The sequence below is a fragment of the Drosophila yakuba genome, chromosome 2L (genome assembly GCF_016746365.2).
Source record: "Drosophila yakuba strain Tai18E2 chromosome 2L, Prin_Dyak_Tai18E2_2.1, whole genome shotgun sequence".
NCBI classification, from domain to species: domain Eukaryota; kingdom Metazoa; phylum Arthropoda; class Insecta; order Diptera; family Drosophilidae; genus Drosophila; species Drosophila yakuba.
The window spans coordinates 17,060,449-17,077,725 of NC_052527.2; the positions used below are offsets into that span (position 1 = coordinate 17,060,449).

General features: G+C 45.4%; 2 protein-coding genes across 11 annotated transcripts in view; both read left to right on the forward strand.

The window, feature by feature from the left end:
- Positions 1-17,277, forward strand: part of LOC6528582 (hormone receptor 4) — a 69,701-nt gene that overhangs the window by 42,451 nt on the left and 9,973 nt on the right. The window lies entirely within an intron of this gene.
- On the forward strand, positions 1,358-2,430 carry LOC6528581. Its single transcript, XM_002089588.3, has one exon. The coding sequence runs from the start codon at positions 1,549-1,551 to the stop codon at positions 2,284-2,286; it is 738 nt and encodes a 245-aa protein (XP_002089624.1). The 5' UTR covers positions 1,358-1,548; the 3' UTR covers positions 2,287-2,430.

Here is a 17,277-nt window from a genome sequence, read left to right on the forward strand (position 1 = left end):
CAGGTGCCATGCAGCGTTTTCAGCTTTTAATTATTTTTATTTAATAATAATAATAATTTTTATTTATTAAGGCATACGGGGAAAACTTGGAGCCCCTTTGTGTCCTTCTTTTCTATAACTTTTAATAATGCTCCTTTTAAAGTGTAAGTTAAAATTAATTATAAGTATGACGGTCGCATATTTCTAAACTGAAGATATATTTTATATATGTTTCAAAATGTATGGTGATCTTGTTCTGCTTATGTGTGGGAATTTATAGCCGTTACTCGTTGGGTATACTAAATTCGATGGACACTATTTAACAGGTAGAAGTAAGCATTTCCACCTCTATATATATTCTTAATCGGGATAATTGGGCGAGTTGATCTGGTCGGGAACCTTAAAAGGTCGAAGGACTAAATAGAGCAACCAGATTCCTAAGACTTACACGCAGCACAACATTGTTTCAGAAGAATGCCCCGCCCCAATTAAAAAACAAGAGAGAACGCTATAGTCGAGTTCCCCGAAGGAGAGTCTTAAACACAGTTTTTGGCGGTTTGTAGGCGTTATAGTGGGCGTGGCAGAAAGTTTTTTGGCAAATCGATAGAAATTTACAAAACCAATACAAAAATGAAAAAATTTCAAAACATTTTTCAAAAGTGTGGGCGTAGCAGCTTTGGGCGGTTTGAGGGCGTTAGAGTGGGCGTGGCAGAAAGTTTTTTGGCAAATCGATAGAAATTTACAAAACCAATACAAAAATGAAAAAATTTCAAAACATTTTTCAAAAGTATGGGCGTGGCAGTTTTGGGCGGTTTGTGGGCGTTAGAGTGGGCGTGGCAACATGAATCGACAAACTTGCGCTGCGTCTATGTCTCTGGAGTCTGTACGCTTAATCTCAACTTTCTAGCTTTTGTAGTTCCTGAGATCACAGCGTTCATACGGACGGACAGACAGACAGACGGACAGACGGACAGACGGACAGACGGACAGACAGACGGACGGACAGACGGACATGGCCAAATCGACTCGGCTATTGATCCTGATCAAGAATATATATACTTTATATGGTCGGAAACGCTTCCTTCTGCCTGTTACATACTTTTCAACGAATCTAGTATACCCTTTTACTCTACGAGTAACGGGTATAAAAAATGTCACTAAATTGGTTTAAATATATTTTTTTTATTATTGTAATATATTTTATATATTTTATTATTTTTATTTCTATATACAAAGGAATATTTATATAGGACTCTCCTACTCTCAGCCTATAAAATGGTATCTGTGTTGCCTGACAGTTTTTCTATATCAAAATAACTATTTTTTTAGGCAGGAGGCCTTGAAATTCTTTTCGATGCGATGTAGCCATGTCGAATAAGTTTGTAGGCCAGTTCCTCTCGGCCTCTTCCAAAATTCACATCGGCTCCGTTGAGCTGATTGTGTATTCGGTTTAAAATTTGTAGTTTGGTCATTTTTCGGTGCCGAGGGATTTTCATTTTTGTTTCGGAATTGCTGTATTTGACCCCTTTCTCTTCCCGCTAAAAAATTTATATCAGCCTTCAGCCAGCCATGTCTATGTGGCGCAGTATAGGAACGAAAACCCAAAGCAGAGTAATACCTAGCTTTGCGAGCGTGGTCAGTCACCGCGCCTTCGCAAAGGACCACAATCCATCTCCTAAGTGCAGCAACGATTCTGGAAAGGGCTGCGGAAATTTCACCGCTTGTGGAGATCCCCGGTACGCGAAGAAACCAGCGCCGAAGAAGGAAGACAGCTTCCAGTTCCACCATTTGGTAAAGTCACCGCCGGAGTGCTGCATCGATCCCTGTGAGGAACGGTTCCCTCCGTACGACCAATGCTACTACAAGATCTCTGACAAGGCCACGCGCAAGTATCAAGTCACCTGGGTGGAGTGTCCGCCCATCCAGATCAAGCCCAAGAAGATCTGCTGCTATGAGGCGGGAGCTCGTCCGCCGATCCCACGGCGCAAGCGCAAGGTGTTTGTGGCTTCCGCCGAATGCCCCACAACTGTCGAGTGCCCCACGGAGGAGGGACTCTGCCCCAGGATCAAAATGCCCGGCTGCAAGGCCGTGGACAATGTCTCTTGCCACGTCGTTAGACGCAAGACCGACTGCGTGAAGGTCAAGGCCCCCTATCCTTCGTTCTCCGAGTGCACCCACCCACCTCTACGCAAACCTCGGGCCATCGAATGCAACTGCCTAGACGTTCCCAGCTCCTGCGACCTCATCCGTGAGCTGAAGCGGCTTGAAGGAAATCCACGGAAGCCAAACTGCGGGAGCAAGGGTTAATTCCATAGTGCTGTTCGAATCCTAATCCCAGCGCTCAGTATCTTGTTCCGTTGACCTAAATATTCCAAAACCGATCCAGTAAAAGTAACTTTTCTACCGTGCGTAAACTTCCGACTAGCAATAAACCGAAATATGATTTTTAAATTTCATTAAAAATAAATAGAACGCAATCTTTTGGGGGAAAGCAAATGAAGGCCTTGTAAATCCTTTGTTTTTAATTCGGTTTGAATTTATACTGCTGACCCTGGGTTGCATAAGATTGTTATGCCCTTTTAGTTTGCTTGCCACAGGAAAATATTTCTTTCCGTCTTATTTCGTTTTCGAAAACCTGGCCATGTAAATCGAAAACATTTGCCCGACTGTGGATGAGTATGCAAAGTGTTTCGGAGAGGGGATGCAGGAGAGGGGCTGGCGGACAACTGCGTGCCATATTAAAGTCGCTTATAGCAAATTACCAATTCAGATATATACGGGTACACACAAATCAGTTATACCCGGCGTCCATCAGCATATTCCCCTGGCTTTTGCTTTTTGGACTTCTCTCCCTTTTCGTATTTCCTTTAACTTTGAATGCATGCAGCCCGTCACATTTATTCGAGTTCGAGTTTGATGTACGAGCCGAAATGCATGTGCATAATCAAAAGGGGAGCGGAAGGAGCCTTCTCCCAAAGACAATCGAAATGAGACAAGGCCCGGCTCCGCCGCTCCGCAGCTCCACAGCTCCACTGCTCCACAACTCCGCAGCTCCGAAGACCTCGAATCTTCTCCAGCTGCAGACATAATTAATGGATCGCTGACTGGCGACAGAAATGTTCTGGCTGGATCTGGATCTGGATCCGAATCCGAAAAGGGGATTCGTGTTGTGCGCCTACCTCCGCCTAAATAATGATGTCGCATTATTTATGCCGCAGCTGATTTGCATAGGCAGGCGAAGAACCCGGCATTGTTGATGGGGGGATGGGGATGGGGGATTTGGTAGAGCGGGGGATGTGTGGAAACGCTTGCGTTGCTCCCGAGGCAATGTGTGCGCTTTCTTTAATAAATGTTTAATTTATAATTGATTTTCCCCCCACCCAACGGCCCAGTGATACGCCTTGGCTCGAAAGACCTCAAAAGTTTCTGAACCGCAAAAGGATTTGCCCGCGCACGAAAACACTTAATTAATTCGCATAGACAGACAGTCGGACGGAAGGACAGACGGGCAGACATACGGACGGATGTGGTGGGGCGGCATCCTGCCCACCCATCTGGTCAGGCGACTACACCCAGGCACACACACACACACACACATGGAGAAATAATTAGAAATTAGAATGGAGAATAGAGAATGCTTGCCAGCCAAGTTGACGATACCAACGCCCCCACAAATGCCCGCCCACACACTGAGCCGACGCCCCAACTTGGGGCGTCCCACCTCCAAGCGCCACAAGCTCTGCAACTACACGACCTCCAACCCCCACGAAGCATATTTAAAATGTAGCCAAGTCGAGTATGATTTAAGCCATATACTTGGACCCTTTTAGCAGACCAAAGCCCAAGACAGCAGCAACCCGATTCGAAAATGCTGTTGTCCTGTTTGTCGCTGAGAAGTTTCGATTTACTTGTTTTGCCTGAAGATGGGACTGTAACTGAAAACTATCGATGGCCTTACATTAAAATATGTAATTGAGCAAAAGCAATTTAAAACTAAATTAGTTATTGGTAACTGCACTAAGATATATTAGTATTTGAAGTTGCTTCGAATTTTTGTTATATTTTTAATTTTTTATAATTTTAGCGACATTAGCTTTACTGTAGCCTTAGCTTAAGCCGTCTTAATCTGCCCTTACCAAACTATTATATTCAAGCAGCTTGCCTAATCGCTAGAAAATTAATCCTCTTTCGATTTCAGCCAATCACAAAATTAGCATTTTCGATAAGGGAATTCTGCCATCGCTAAGAGCTGATAAAAAGGACGGGAAAAGGGCTTAATTTGCTGCTAATATCCGTTTACGTCTTTAGTTGCAAGAAAATTACAATATTTCTTGTGGATAGTTGGCACGCATAGACTCGCCCCCGCCTCTGGGCTACATATACTTTTGTATCTAATTTAAATTTCCCAATTTCGGCGCGGCAAGAAAAACGCCGAGCTGGAAAATGAGCTAGGGCCCCGGCTAATTTTCGATGGTCGTCGCGCAAGGGTTGCCATCGAGGGGACTGCCAAGGAGTTGACTGAACTGGACTGGACTGGGATGGGCTGGGCTGGGCGGATTAAAGCCCGGCAAGTGGACACAGGCTTGGGCCAAGTAGTCGTGAATCGGGGAGCAGGATGTTCTGCTGCTGCTGCTTTTGCTTTTGCTTATCCAAATTATATTATGACTTGTTTAAAATTCAAATTTGAAAACACTAAAATCATGTTCTGGATGTCTGGCCACCCCGACAGCGCCCCAACACAAAACCGGATAGTTTTCGGCAAGGGTTTAAGTAGCGCACGCGGCCAAAAGGGGAAGGCGCTTGAGGGTGGTGGTTTGGGGATGGGGATGGAGTTTCTGGTCACAGGGGGTGGTTGGGTGTCCCTGCTAAGGATTTGCCCCTGCCCTCAGCTGGCAACTTTTGCTGTCTGTCCTCGTCCTCGGCCCCGATCCTAACTCAAGGCAATGTCCTTTGCCGACTGCGTATATAGATATGTAGGTGTGAGAGTTTGTGTGCGTGTTGCCAAAACATAGTTTCTAGTTGCCACATAAATTTTGCATACTCTCGACTGTATGTATGTGTATGTTTGTCCTACGGCTCGGGCAACGAGCATTTGCTTTTAAACCATTTTAATGATTTCATTAGTCGTACAGCGAGCAATTTAATGAGGACGTTTTGGGGGTACGAAATTGATTTTCTATTCCTTCGACCAGCTAGGACTAGACTATTTCGGGTTTTGCTATTGGATAGCTTTTCCAAAACAGCAGTGTGCATTAAAGTTTGGTTAGGAGTTTAAAGGAAAAATGTAGGGTTACAATGGAGCAATGGTGTTGAAGCATAATTTTTTTGTTTTCAGCATTTGTGGATTGTGAATATGGTTTCTTCATATAATATCGGTTTAAATTGATTATCCTCCTGCTGCTTATTTGATCCAAAACGCCGACTAAAACATTTCCATTATACATATATGTTAGATCTCTATATTTTCCCGGTTGTCTGTGGAATCTTGTTCTTAGCCAAACCTATCTTGGCCTGGCTTACCCAAACCTACGGGCTAAGAGGCCATTTTGTCCTGCCGTAGTCACTCACACACTGGAAGCTCAAGACATAATTAGATTGCATAATGTAAGTGTTGCCTCGTCCAGTGCACACGGAGTCCGGGCAATTTCAATAAAATTTGTGTCGGCCAAGGAGTTAGTTGGGAGTGGGGAAATGGGGAAAGCTTAGCCCGAAAAGCAGTCAAATGTCTCAGACACAAGCCGCAGGGACGGCACACACACACAGAAACACACACACACTCTAGTGCCGTATTACCCTCTCCTTCCCGCCTTGCCCCCACTCGCTTCCACTTCCCACTGCTAACAGGGCCTTAACCCTCGGCTGTGTTTGTGTGGGTTGTGGCCAAGGCAATGGCCTTTCAAAATTTCGAATATACGTAAATTTAACTTTCTTGAAATACACTTAACTGTAAAATTAATTATAAAAGGCAATTGTGCATGTGTATGTGAGTCTGGCAGTCTCATGTGTGTGTGTTTTCGGGTGGGAGAGGGCTTTTAGAGTGTCCCGCCCCTTCGCCCACTTAAGTTCGTCTTAGTCGTTGGCCGAAAAGGTGTTGGCATGGAATTTGTATAGCCAACGAAACGGCAATGTCTTCAAAGAGAGAGAGCGATGGAGAGAGAAAGAGAGCAAAGGATATGTTTGTGTGTGTGTGTGAGCATGTACAGTTGCGCCCATTGCCATTTGCATACTCACGCACACACACATAGACCTGTGTGGCCCCTGTGTGCGAAAACACACTAATTAAATGTTGAAGGCAGTTTATATTGAGATGACGCCCAACCACCCACTCGCATGGCCAGCGGGCAGACAAAGGCCAAAGCAGGTGATGGTGTGCGTGTGTGGGTGTGTGTGTGGCTGGGTGGTTGCATTATATAACCCCAAACACATCGGAACCCAGCCCACTTTACCCCACAACACCTGCATGTGCGAGCGTGTGTCGTAAGAAAATCTATAGCCTACGGTGCTCAAGCCCGAACCGCAAATTCAAATGTCTTCATTTTGCACATCAAGCCAACTGCAGCAGCACTCCCACCCACCACACACACAAATACACACTTGAGCTCGCAGGACGAAGGAGCAGCGCTTTCCATATGTACATACATATGTTTGCTGAGGATTTCTAATTACATTCGGCATCGTTCGGACTCATCTTCGAAGGGGGTGGCCTTATGTAAAGTATTTCGTTGCCGATAAATTATCATGGCTCGTGTAAATTGCGGATAAAGTGGCGGGGTGAAAGGTCATTCTCAAGGGTGGTCAGTCCGAGAAGATTTCGGATTTTGCATCTCAAAAATCAGCTACATTGGTATGGTCTGTATATTTGTATATAATATAATAGAAAATACTTGGATGTTCGTAAAAACTGCTAGAAGATGATTGTAGTCTATGGTTTGGTTTAAGGTCTAATTGCACATTAAGTCAGGCAATTATCCAACTGACAGTGGGGCTAATGTCACGATAGCAGGACCTAACCAGCATAGGCTCCCCACCTGATTTCACTTGCCACCTGCCCGGTTTACACACGCAGACATTTTTAATTAAACGTAAATTTTGCTCTATTGATTAGTTGCCAACAACTCGGCAACTTTGGGTGTTGGTGGAGCGAGCATGTGCAACCTTTGTTATTGCCAACGCATTAGTATTAGCGCAGCGGATGACGTGACCGGGAGGGGGCTGGTGGGGGCAGGTGGGGCGGCTTCCTGAAAGGAGCCAACTTGACACGCAAACTACTGCAAGGGGGAGGGGGCGTGGGGGAGAGGGCGGCTGTCATTGTTGAACTGGCAGGCCACAGAGAAGGGGCGGGGACGCGAGTTTTCGGTTGCCAGTTTGGCGTCTTTTTAACACAATGACAGTTAATTAGATTGTGTTCGGGATAAGGATAGCGCGAAGGATATGCAGGTGTAACTGCTCGCAAACTTTGGCTTCCCAGGTGGATACATTTCGCGCAATACACTCAAGTCTAATGGTGTGAAAAGAGTTGTTAGGAAGGAATAAAGGGCTTTTGAGTAGTTGATTCGGTGAAGTTGATAATAATATATAATGGCACACAAATATGATTATTGGTTGATTAGCTACAACTACAATGTGTAGTTTTACACCCCTTACGTTTTAATTGCATTCAGATTTTTAGCGCCTTAGTAACTAGTTTTATTCTTTCTTGTTGTATAATAATTAAGTTGAGTGGTGTAAAAATATTTGAAAGGCCTTACAGCCACAAAATCGATACAGCAGTTATTAAAATATCGATTAAATGGCCATCGCAGCCTGTTTTGACCGCAAGAAGTTCTTAGCTTGGCTTGCATATTGGATGGGCTATAAGCTGCAATCACAGAGGAAACTTTCCATTGTATCTTACGCACTTTGTGTGTATAGCTTTTGCCCAGCTCAAGCCTATCTCTCTCGCTCTAAGTGCTTCTTGATGTCCTGACCAGACTAACTAATGACCAACGCCTGGGCTAAAATATTGATCAATAAATTGCAGCAGCAGAAATAACTTAAAACCCGAATGTGCATGGACAAATAGTTGATGCAGTTAGCAAGGGACTGTGACCAGTTGGATGGCGGTTGCGGGGTTGGGAGGTCCTTGGGTGATGCGTGGCTCCATCAACGCAGACAAACTCCTGCCATCCTTGAAATGCACACTCACACAATCATACACACTTGCACATACTCATATACAGGAAACAGAAGGGAGAGCAAACGAGCCGAGCCAGCCGAAAATATTTCGAATTCATGACAAATGCATAAGATTTCAACAAATCGGGGGAAAGAGGCCCTGTTACACGTAACCCCAAGCAGTTAAGTGCAATAAATACGGACCACTACGAATGCAGGCAGCACACAGGCACAGGCACAATCACAATCAAATAAATTACACAGCATTTAATAATTCATGCAAAAAACGGCCACAAACACAGGCCAGGCAAATGTCCGCCCATTCGGCTACCCACTCACCTTACCAACAATCTGGCGGTGTGTGTGTTTTAAGACTTGATAATTTCAAAAATCAACAGGATATATGTGTATTCATAACTTCAAAATGCATTTCGACCACACACACACACATACATGGTGGTCGGGTGTGCATGTGGATGTGAAGGATATTGGATAGTATTGCTTGGATTTCGTCTTTGTCTCCCTTATCGGCTGTCTCGCTCTGCATTTTCCTACTGCACATATCGCTCACATGCCATTGCACTCAATTAAAATCCTTTTGTCGGGGCGTGCTCTGTCTCACTCTCGAACGCACCGTCTCACTCGCACGCATGAGTTAAATTTTCTTAGCCATTTTTGTTATTTTGTAGTTTTAGTTTAAATATTTGATAGCCTGCATATTGATTGGTGCTCAGTGCAACGTGGCGCATGAGTAATAACTTTTTCTCTGGCTATATACAAAGCGGCTGGGGAAATATTTACTTGGATAACGGTTTGATTGGACTGCTAAATGTTCTCAAGGTGTTTGCGAATTTTCCCAAATTTGCCCAAATTAGCAGTCCACAGCAGCCCCACTGCCGCACTAATCAAAGCACCCAAAATGCACTGAAATTTTCCAGCCAGATTAGGTGGCCCAGACTTTTCTGCACCACCGAGATGCCGAGGTAGAAACGGAAGAGCCGCCATTGCCGAGCTTAAGGTTGAGCCTAAGCGTGGTTAGCAATTGACACTGCAGCGACGGGCAACGTGCAACACTGCCACATGCAACACCGCCCTAATGTATGCTACAAATCTCGCCAAGGCAACGCATTTTGTAGCCATTTAAGCTACTTGCATAAATGCAGATGCCCACCCGAAAGAAAACACACTCGCTGGCGTGGAGAAAGACCGGGATTCAGATGCCGGGGCCCCGGAGCAGGAGAAAGCCCAGCAGACTCATGTGTCTGCCCCGCTGTCTGCGCAAGGTGGTGTGTGTGTGTGCGTGTGTGGCATTGAGCAAGAGGGTGTGTGGGGTGGCAGGGCCATGGCTGCAGCCTGGACGACATCATCGTCAAATGAATCTCATTTGCATTTAAATTAGGAATGAAGCCCGATTTGTTGTTGCCCTTTGAGGCAAGGAGCGGGGGCGAGGGCACTGCAACTCCTAGAGCTGCACTATACAAAATTGGATGAACTCCGCCATTAGCACGTTAAAATCAATGCTTTAGATCAAAACCAGTATTACAGTTATTGGTCTATTTGTCATTTCATTTCACCTAGTATTTACTGAATTATGCTACACAACTTTTGTAAAGTGTAGACAGACTTTGCCCCACTTCTCTACGGTTTTTTTCTCCGTGTATCACTAGGGCTGCTGGCGACGAGAGGTATGGCGGTGCAAAATTTTTAATGAAGACAGCGCAGCTACTTAGGCACCCATGCATGCATATATGTATGTCGCCTCTACCCTAATGACCGTACCGATTTCGAACTCACTTTTTCGGACAAGTTGCCGGACTGCATGCCAAACTAATGGCCAACAGCTTGGACAAATAGCAAACACTCACACCCGCACTCACACCCACACTCACACTCACACCCCTACAAGTGCCGCCCTCTGGTTATGGCAAATATGTTAATAACCTTTCTTCCGATGGGGGCTTAGGCGGGAGCTCTGCACAAAATTTTAATTAGAAATGTTATATGAGTTGCACGTTAGCCGGTCCCCCCATTTTCCACAGCTGCTGGTACTATGTAGTCAATGGCCGAGGAGGCGGTTGGGGTCAAGAGGGTTTAAGGGAGCCAAAAAGATGTTCTAGTTGTGCTGGCTCAATTTCCACTTGAATGGGGTTAATTTTTAGGACAGTACTTGGGCTTCATCAAACACTATAATCAACGAACTATTGGTACGACGGCAAGAGTTACCAGTGGCCCGACCGCACTTGAAAATGTAAATTTAAATTTAAATTGACTATTACTATAATAAAATATATTCTTTAATTCTGACGCAATTGAGTGTAGCATAACACCGGCTTCATCCAAGTGAAACCTCCATTCAAACTCACCCATTTGCAGCGTTATATGCCATCGATAACATTCCTTTCAGTTGTCATGGCTCGGGCAGTTCATTCATGTCCAACTTATGCATACACGACCAGCTTGGCTTTAATTAACGCTAATGCGGCCATTACAACAATCTAAGATGGAAGCCAAGGCAGTCGGGTATTGCTACCTCTTTCTCCCTGGCCCTGTGTGTCCGTCTCTTTCTTTCTGGGCGCTGCTGCCAAATGCAATGAATGCAGCTATTCATTTATGTCAGCGGTAATGACATTTTACATTCCGCATTGGACTAGCGATGGGGATTGGAATTGGGCGTGTGTGATGTCCATGACAACAACAGGAACGCTGGTAGGCTCTCCTCGGGGGTGGGGAGGAGGTACAGGAGGGACAGGAGAGACAGGAGGGGCAGGGGGGAAACCCCCTTAGGGCTCGGCTGCCATAGACAAGTGTCAGTGGTAATTGAAAATACGAATATTAATTCCAGAGAGTTGCAGGGGCAAAACTAGCCAAAGTGTGGCATGTTCAAGTAGCCAGTAACACGGTGAAAATATGCCAGCGCAAAGTAATTAACTTTTGGATGCACAACTCTAAGGAGATCAGAGATTCGTCCTAGAGAAGGCTAAGTCGTTATCTCCTCAAAATGGTGTACCATTTATATTGATTGTGTTGATATAAAATATACATATAGTAAGGAGAATCATGACACTGACGATTATGCAATAGTTTCCCTAGGAATTTTTAAAGAACACTAATATCAGATACCACAATAGATTGCTTTAAAATATAATAGCATACTTTAATAGGAATTCTATATATCTAAAATTATTAGTATGCCTCCCAAAACCAGCCAAGAATGTGACTCTTCCCTTGCCCCAAAACTGTATCCTTTATCAAAGGAATGTCAACGCTTTCCATACGATATACACACATATATACGCAGTGGCAGCCTCATATTACGCACTTAGTCAATGTTCTTATCGGTGGGTACACACAAAGATGCTTCCGGTGAGTAGCTGAACTGGCACCACCCCACCACTCAACCCAAAAGCAGCGCCACCCACCGACATCGCAGAGGCAATAAAACGGGTGTGCTGCTCTACGGCTAAAACAAAAAATGTGTTGTTCCTGCAGCGATGGGGAAATGGAAAGGGTGGAAAGGGGGAGGTATGGCCTCTCGGTGGGGGCGGGAAAAGCTCCGAGATGAGCGGAGGGTGCAACCAATCAGCGAGGCCCGCAAAAATGTTACTTTTTCGTTTTCTTGATGGAAACGCAGCAGCGAATGAGAAATGTAGAGGAAAAGCGTTAGCACTCGCTCGCACACATGTGGGCACCACGAAAAAAGTGGCACAAAAACGCCAAACTTGTGTGTGCTTTCTCGACGGTTGCCTAAAAATAAGAATAACAGGGGCACGTATGGCCAATAAGAAGGAGACAGTGGCAGACAAACAGCAAACAATGCTGCGGCCAACGGGATGCGATGGAGCATGCGACAATGGTGGCAGGATCGACTGCGAAAGCGGGCAACACTAAAAAAGTCAACAAAACAATTGTATCCGAAAAACTGGTAAAAACAGCAGAACAAGGCAACAGGCGCAGGACAATGGGCGCAGGACTTGGCCCGGGGGATGTGCAAAACGCGGGGTTCAAGGAGTGCTTCGCTTCCAAAGGTAGAAATGCAACAGCATGAACGTATTTTAAAAAGGACTCGGTGGTTTTTAAGGATAGTCTTATAACATCGTTTATAACCTGATATTCACGATGGTAAATTATTCATATACAAGACATTAAAAACTCAGATTATAACAAGAAAAAGGGACTTGTATTTATTCCACCCTATATGCAAGGATTATATTTAAATGATATTCCGTTCAAATCCTTACCTTGTAAATGCCATATGTTGTCAACTGAGGTGGGTTTTTAAGGTTTGCAATCGCCTGATTACCTTGGCTTTTACTATCTATTTTTGCTATCAAAGCAAGGTGATAAATAATTGTTTTGCATCGCGGCCCTTCAATTGTCGGCCAGGCTAAGCCTTCACTCCGAACTCCTTTGACCCCTGATCGCTGGCCATCTCTTGCGCCAATTCCAATTAAAAATTGTGATGCAAATGAGCAGCGGAGGGGCGAGCGAATCAGCTCCCTGGGGCTACATTGCGGCAATAAATGCCGCGACAGACACCAGGACTTTCCGAGCCCCCAGCACCACCCCAAACAGCACCCGCACCACCCACTCGATGACCGGGCAAAGTCGATGGCCAAGAAGCAGTGGGAGGGTGGGTGACGCAACTTTTACTTTTTATTTTTGGGCGAGAAGAAATGGCCAAAAAAAGAAGTGTGCCGCCAAAAGTGAAAAGCAAGCAAAAGTGCGAAGCTTTTCCGTGGTGGGGGCTTCGATATTATTTTGTTGGGGTTGGGGTTGGGGGCGGTGGGTGGTGCTGGGCTGCCGTTGCCAGGCTGCAGGACATGGGGCTCAGGATTTATGCTCGGTCCACTCGTGGACGTTCGATGAGGCGGGAGGGCAGTGGGGTAATGCGTACACCCGTACAATTGCATTCATTTGACCAGAGCGGTGACCAGTGACCGCTGCAGGATTGCGCCCCAATGTCCAGCGCTCGGCGCCCCCAAAGAATAACTGCGGCTGACCAGCGACCAAGCAGTCAGAAAGTTGTAGCAGGCGACCGGGCCGTAAAAAGTCCGCCGTAAAAAGCGAACGAGGGAGAGAGAGCAGAGCAAAATTAAAGGCACACAAAAAGTGGAAAAAATGGAGTAAACGGACAAACGGAAAAACGTAAAAAAATTGGGACAGGCTCGCACACAAGCACACCATTTGCGGAGTGGGGGGCGCAGGGGGTGGCTTGGGTGAGTGGTCCCCGGAGTCGTGGACAATGCTTGGCCTTCATTGTTGTCAAGCAGAGAGCCACCACCACCCACGAGCCGCCCACCAGCCACCCACGAGCCACCCACTTTCGGGCAAGTGGGGTTGATTGAGTGGCGCGCCCATTGATGTTGCTGCTGTTGCTGTTGCTCCTGCTGCTGATGGACCAGCAGGACCTACCCTGATCCTGCCCCTTATTTTTTCCTGTTTTTGTTTTGCTCCATTTTCTGTCCAACTGAACTGCCCCCGTCGCTCATCATTTTTTACACATTTTTGTTTTGGTTTTTGTGCTTCGCCGTTGTTTTGTTTTGTTTCGTTTTTGTTTTCTTTCCCTCATTCGCCATGCGACTGTCAGCTGCGCTCTGTCCTTATATAGCAAGTCCACATCTGCCGATATATGTATTATATTCGTCGTTTCGATACAGCCGATACATACCCACGTGCCGGTAGTACATAGAAACACTCGAATTCTCGCCCAAATTGCAATGTCTGCAGCGTGCAGCTTTTGTTTGCAATCAAGTGGGTGGTGGGTGCCACTGGGCTACCGTCTGCAGGTGCAACTTATCCCTTTATCGACGCTCTGTGTAACGGCGGAATTGCGCAAGAAATCGGCATCGCATAAAAAATGGATGGCCTCTTCTACATTCGTTTAGAGAGTCAAGAGAGTGGGTAAAGGGCTGATGCTCGTCCGAATGGACAAAAGGGCATCAATTCAGAATTTCAAACGTTATTCTATGGTAACACATCATAGAACAATAATAATAAGCTCATTTTCTCCAAGTTCTATATAATATCTAAATAAATATCATTGGATATTGCTAACATTGGATTGTGTTATTTCAATTTTAAATAATACATAAAGTAAGTAAAATATGTTAAAAGCTTTTTCTATACATAACATAAAAATAGCTTTCTTATAAATAAGTTAAGGCCAAGATAAAGTTTTTTGTATATCAGGTTGATCTGGACTTAAGAACGAAATAATATGGGATGTTACCAAGAAATATTTCGGAAATGCCACAAAATCGATAGAGAAATCCAACAGTGTTCGCAAGAAGTATTAGCAAACCATTCGGATTCGTTTTCGAGTCACCAATGGGGAAATTATCAATTCAGGCACATAAAGCAACATAAATATTAATTGAAAAATATTTCCACATCTCGGCAAAAGAAGCATGAAAGAAAACTACACACACGCACACACTCCCACCGTCCCAGCGTCGGTGATGAAATTATGTGCATTTGCATTAAACAAAGCATTAAGTATGCAAAAGTGCAAGGCCCCAGCACCCCTCCCCCCTGTCGACCGGTCGGTCATAAATGTTTCCAGGCGGTGGGGAAAGGGGAGCTGCTGAAGCATATTGCTGGCCACAGCAGGCACTGTTTGCTGGATGGGCCTGGGGTGACCAAAAATAGAACAAGTCAAATATTTTTCGACAATTTATGAGCCAGCCTCCCTCCGATGATGGTGCTCAGGGTGGTCGGGCTGGTCAGCTTGTAACGTCCATGTCCGCCACTTCCACATCCACATCCACATCCTCCTGCTCATGCCCATCCCTCTTCGGATCCCCGGGAAAAAATGCCATTTGCAATTAAAGCAAACAAGCAACGCAACCGTTCGGCTACGTCGACTTGCTCCTCGTTTTCGCTTTCTTTTTGCCGGCTACTTTTTGGCAATTGCATTTTTTTACTGTCCACCACCCAACCACCTAACCACCCACTGGCGAAGAGCCACCACCCAGCGCCCAGTGCCCAGTGCCCCACTCCCCCTGGTTGGTCACATGTGTGAATTATAATTTCGCATCGCGCTCAAAAGCATGCTACATAAAAAACACAGACAGCGAAAGAGACAGCACTCGTGCTGGAGACAGAGACAGAGAAGGCAGTATGGAGAGGTGGTCACTCGCGGGGGGAGGGAGGTGCAGGCGCATAATAAGAAGAAAACCAAAGGCTGCCATCGCGTTTTCCATTTCGCGCCGGGCTTTTGCTTATCACATTCGAGGCTGTCAAGTGCCCGCTGCCCAGCCCCTTCCCCTTCCCCTTTCCCCTTCCCCTTTCCACACCCCTTTCACAATTCCTGGTGGATAAAGCCCGCCGCCCCTCCACAATGGCGAGCATCTCTGGCTCTTTGCAATAATTCAATTCATTTTCTATTTTTTTGACTTATTTTCATTTGACGGCGGCGCAACAAAAACAGCAAAACGCCAGCCAAAGGGAAACGTTGATGCCCAGCCGATTGTTGGGCGGCTTTAAGTGGGCTTCACTGTCCGAATCTGAGCGGAGACGATTGTGCCGACAACTCGGGGGAGGAGGTGTAAATTCGTACCTATATGGTTCGCCGATGAAATGGCTACCTTTCTGGGGCCAATCTGAATGTGGAAACAAGACGTATCTGCAGAGTTTTATTATCAGACTGTATTTATTATAATTCCTTTAAATGACGTGCAAACTAAGACACCTTTTTTTCAAATAGAGTCCTAAAAAATTCACAACAAGTGTTACTTTACATTAAACATAGTAAATTTAAAACGTTTATACATTTGGAATACGAACCTTGTGGACACATTTGGGTGGGTGTATTCCTGAATAAGTGTAGTAATTGAATAGTGTGACCTATTTTGAAGGGCCTTGAAATTTGGTTGACTTTTAAATGCAGAAACCTTCGTAAAATCGCCACGATCCCGCCGTCCACGTATCATTCCAGAGTCCGGTGGAGTGAGAAAGCCCGGATTGGTGCTTTCCAATGCTAAATCAGTTTTTAATTTCCGCTCATTTGCGAGGCTACAAAAATAGAACTGGTGGGCACAAAAGGCGGGCGACAGCGTCGGTGGCTCATTATGGTAGCCACTTTTTGTTCTTCAACTTTTAGCGGCAATGCAGTTGTAGCCGTAGGGACCCACAAGTCCTTTCGATTGAGCGCGGGTAAATACTCGTATGGTGAAAAGTTTATTCATTGCACATCAGTGGACCCCCCCCAACTACTACTCGTGTGCGAGTGTGTGTGTGTGGGCCATAGTGGCTGTCAGCAGCCGTCTGTTTGCCGCCTGTTTGCATAAAGGACATGCACACACACACACATACACACACAGAGAGAGAAGCGTAAAAAACACGGGGACACTCGCAGGACATTAACGTTGGGAGTGCTGGGAGTTTTTTTCCTTTTTCATACACTCTCGTTCTCGGCGTGTCATAAATTTAGTTCGATTTGCTGTTCAATGACATTAACTTGCTTCGTCCTGGCAGGACTGCTTCTCTTTTTCCGCCGCTGTTTAAGTAGTGGCTGTTGTGCTGCTGACGGCGCCAATAAACGTCAATTTTTAATGAATTTGCAGCACGTTGCAGTGAAATTTATCAAGTGCTTTATTAAATGTCCACTCTCCAAGTGTTGGTTAGTTAGATGATTGATGGACTATCGGCTATACCCCATTGCTGGGGGGCTATACAAATGATTTTCATTGGCTGGTTAGGAGAAATTTCGTTTAATTGCCGCACTTGCAACACCCACCAAACATTCCTATTTATTTGCATAATATTTTTTTACTCTTTACCTTCGCTGCTGTCACGTTTACTGCTTACTTTTATTGCTTTTCTTTTGGTCCCTCCATTTTTCGGTTTTAGCATTTTTCTCTCCACTGCTTCTTTTTTTTGGGTCTGTATTTTGCACTACAATTATGTTAATTTCCTATGCAAATAAAATTTAATTGAAGCTCCGCCACGGCGAAAGAAGGGTCCTGCTCCGTTTGTATTGGCATTAATGTCCCGCCCCCAAAGATCCCCAAAGTTCCCCCTCTAAGCGCATTTGGCGTCGCCAGCATTAATTGCCAATAATTATATTGGTTTACCTATCCACCCATTTTCCGTGGATCCTTCTGCGAACTGGGTACTTGGCCGGTCTTTAAGCACAAAGTCGCA

Coding starts and splice junctions, on each gene's coding strand:
- LOC6528581 (XM_002089588.3), top strand. CDS start 1,549: ATGTCTATGTGGCGCAGTATAGGAACGAAAACCCAAAGCAGAGTAATA.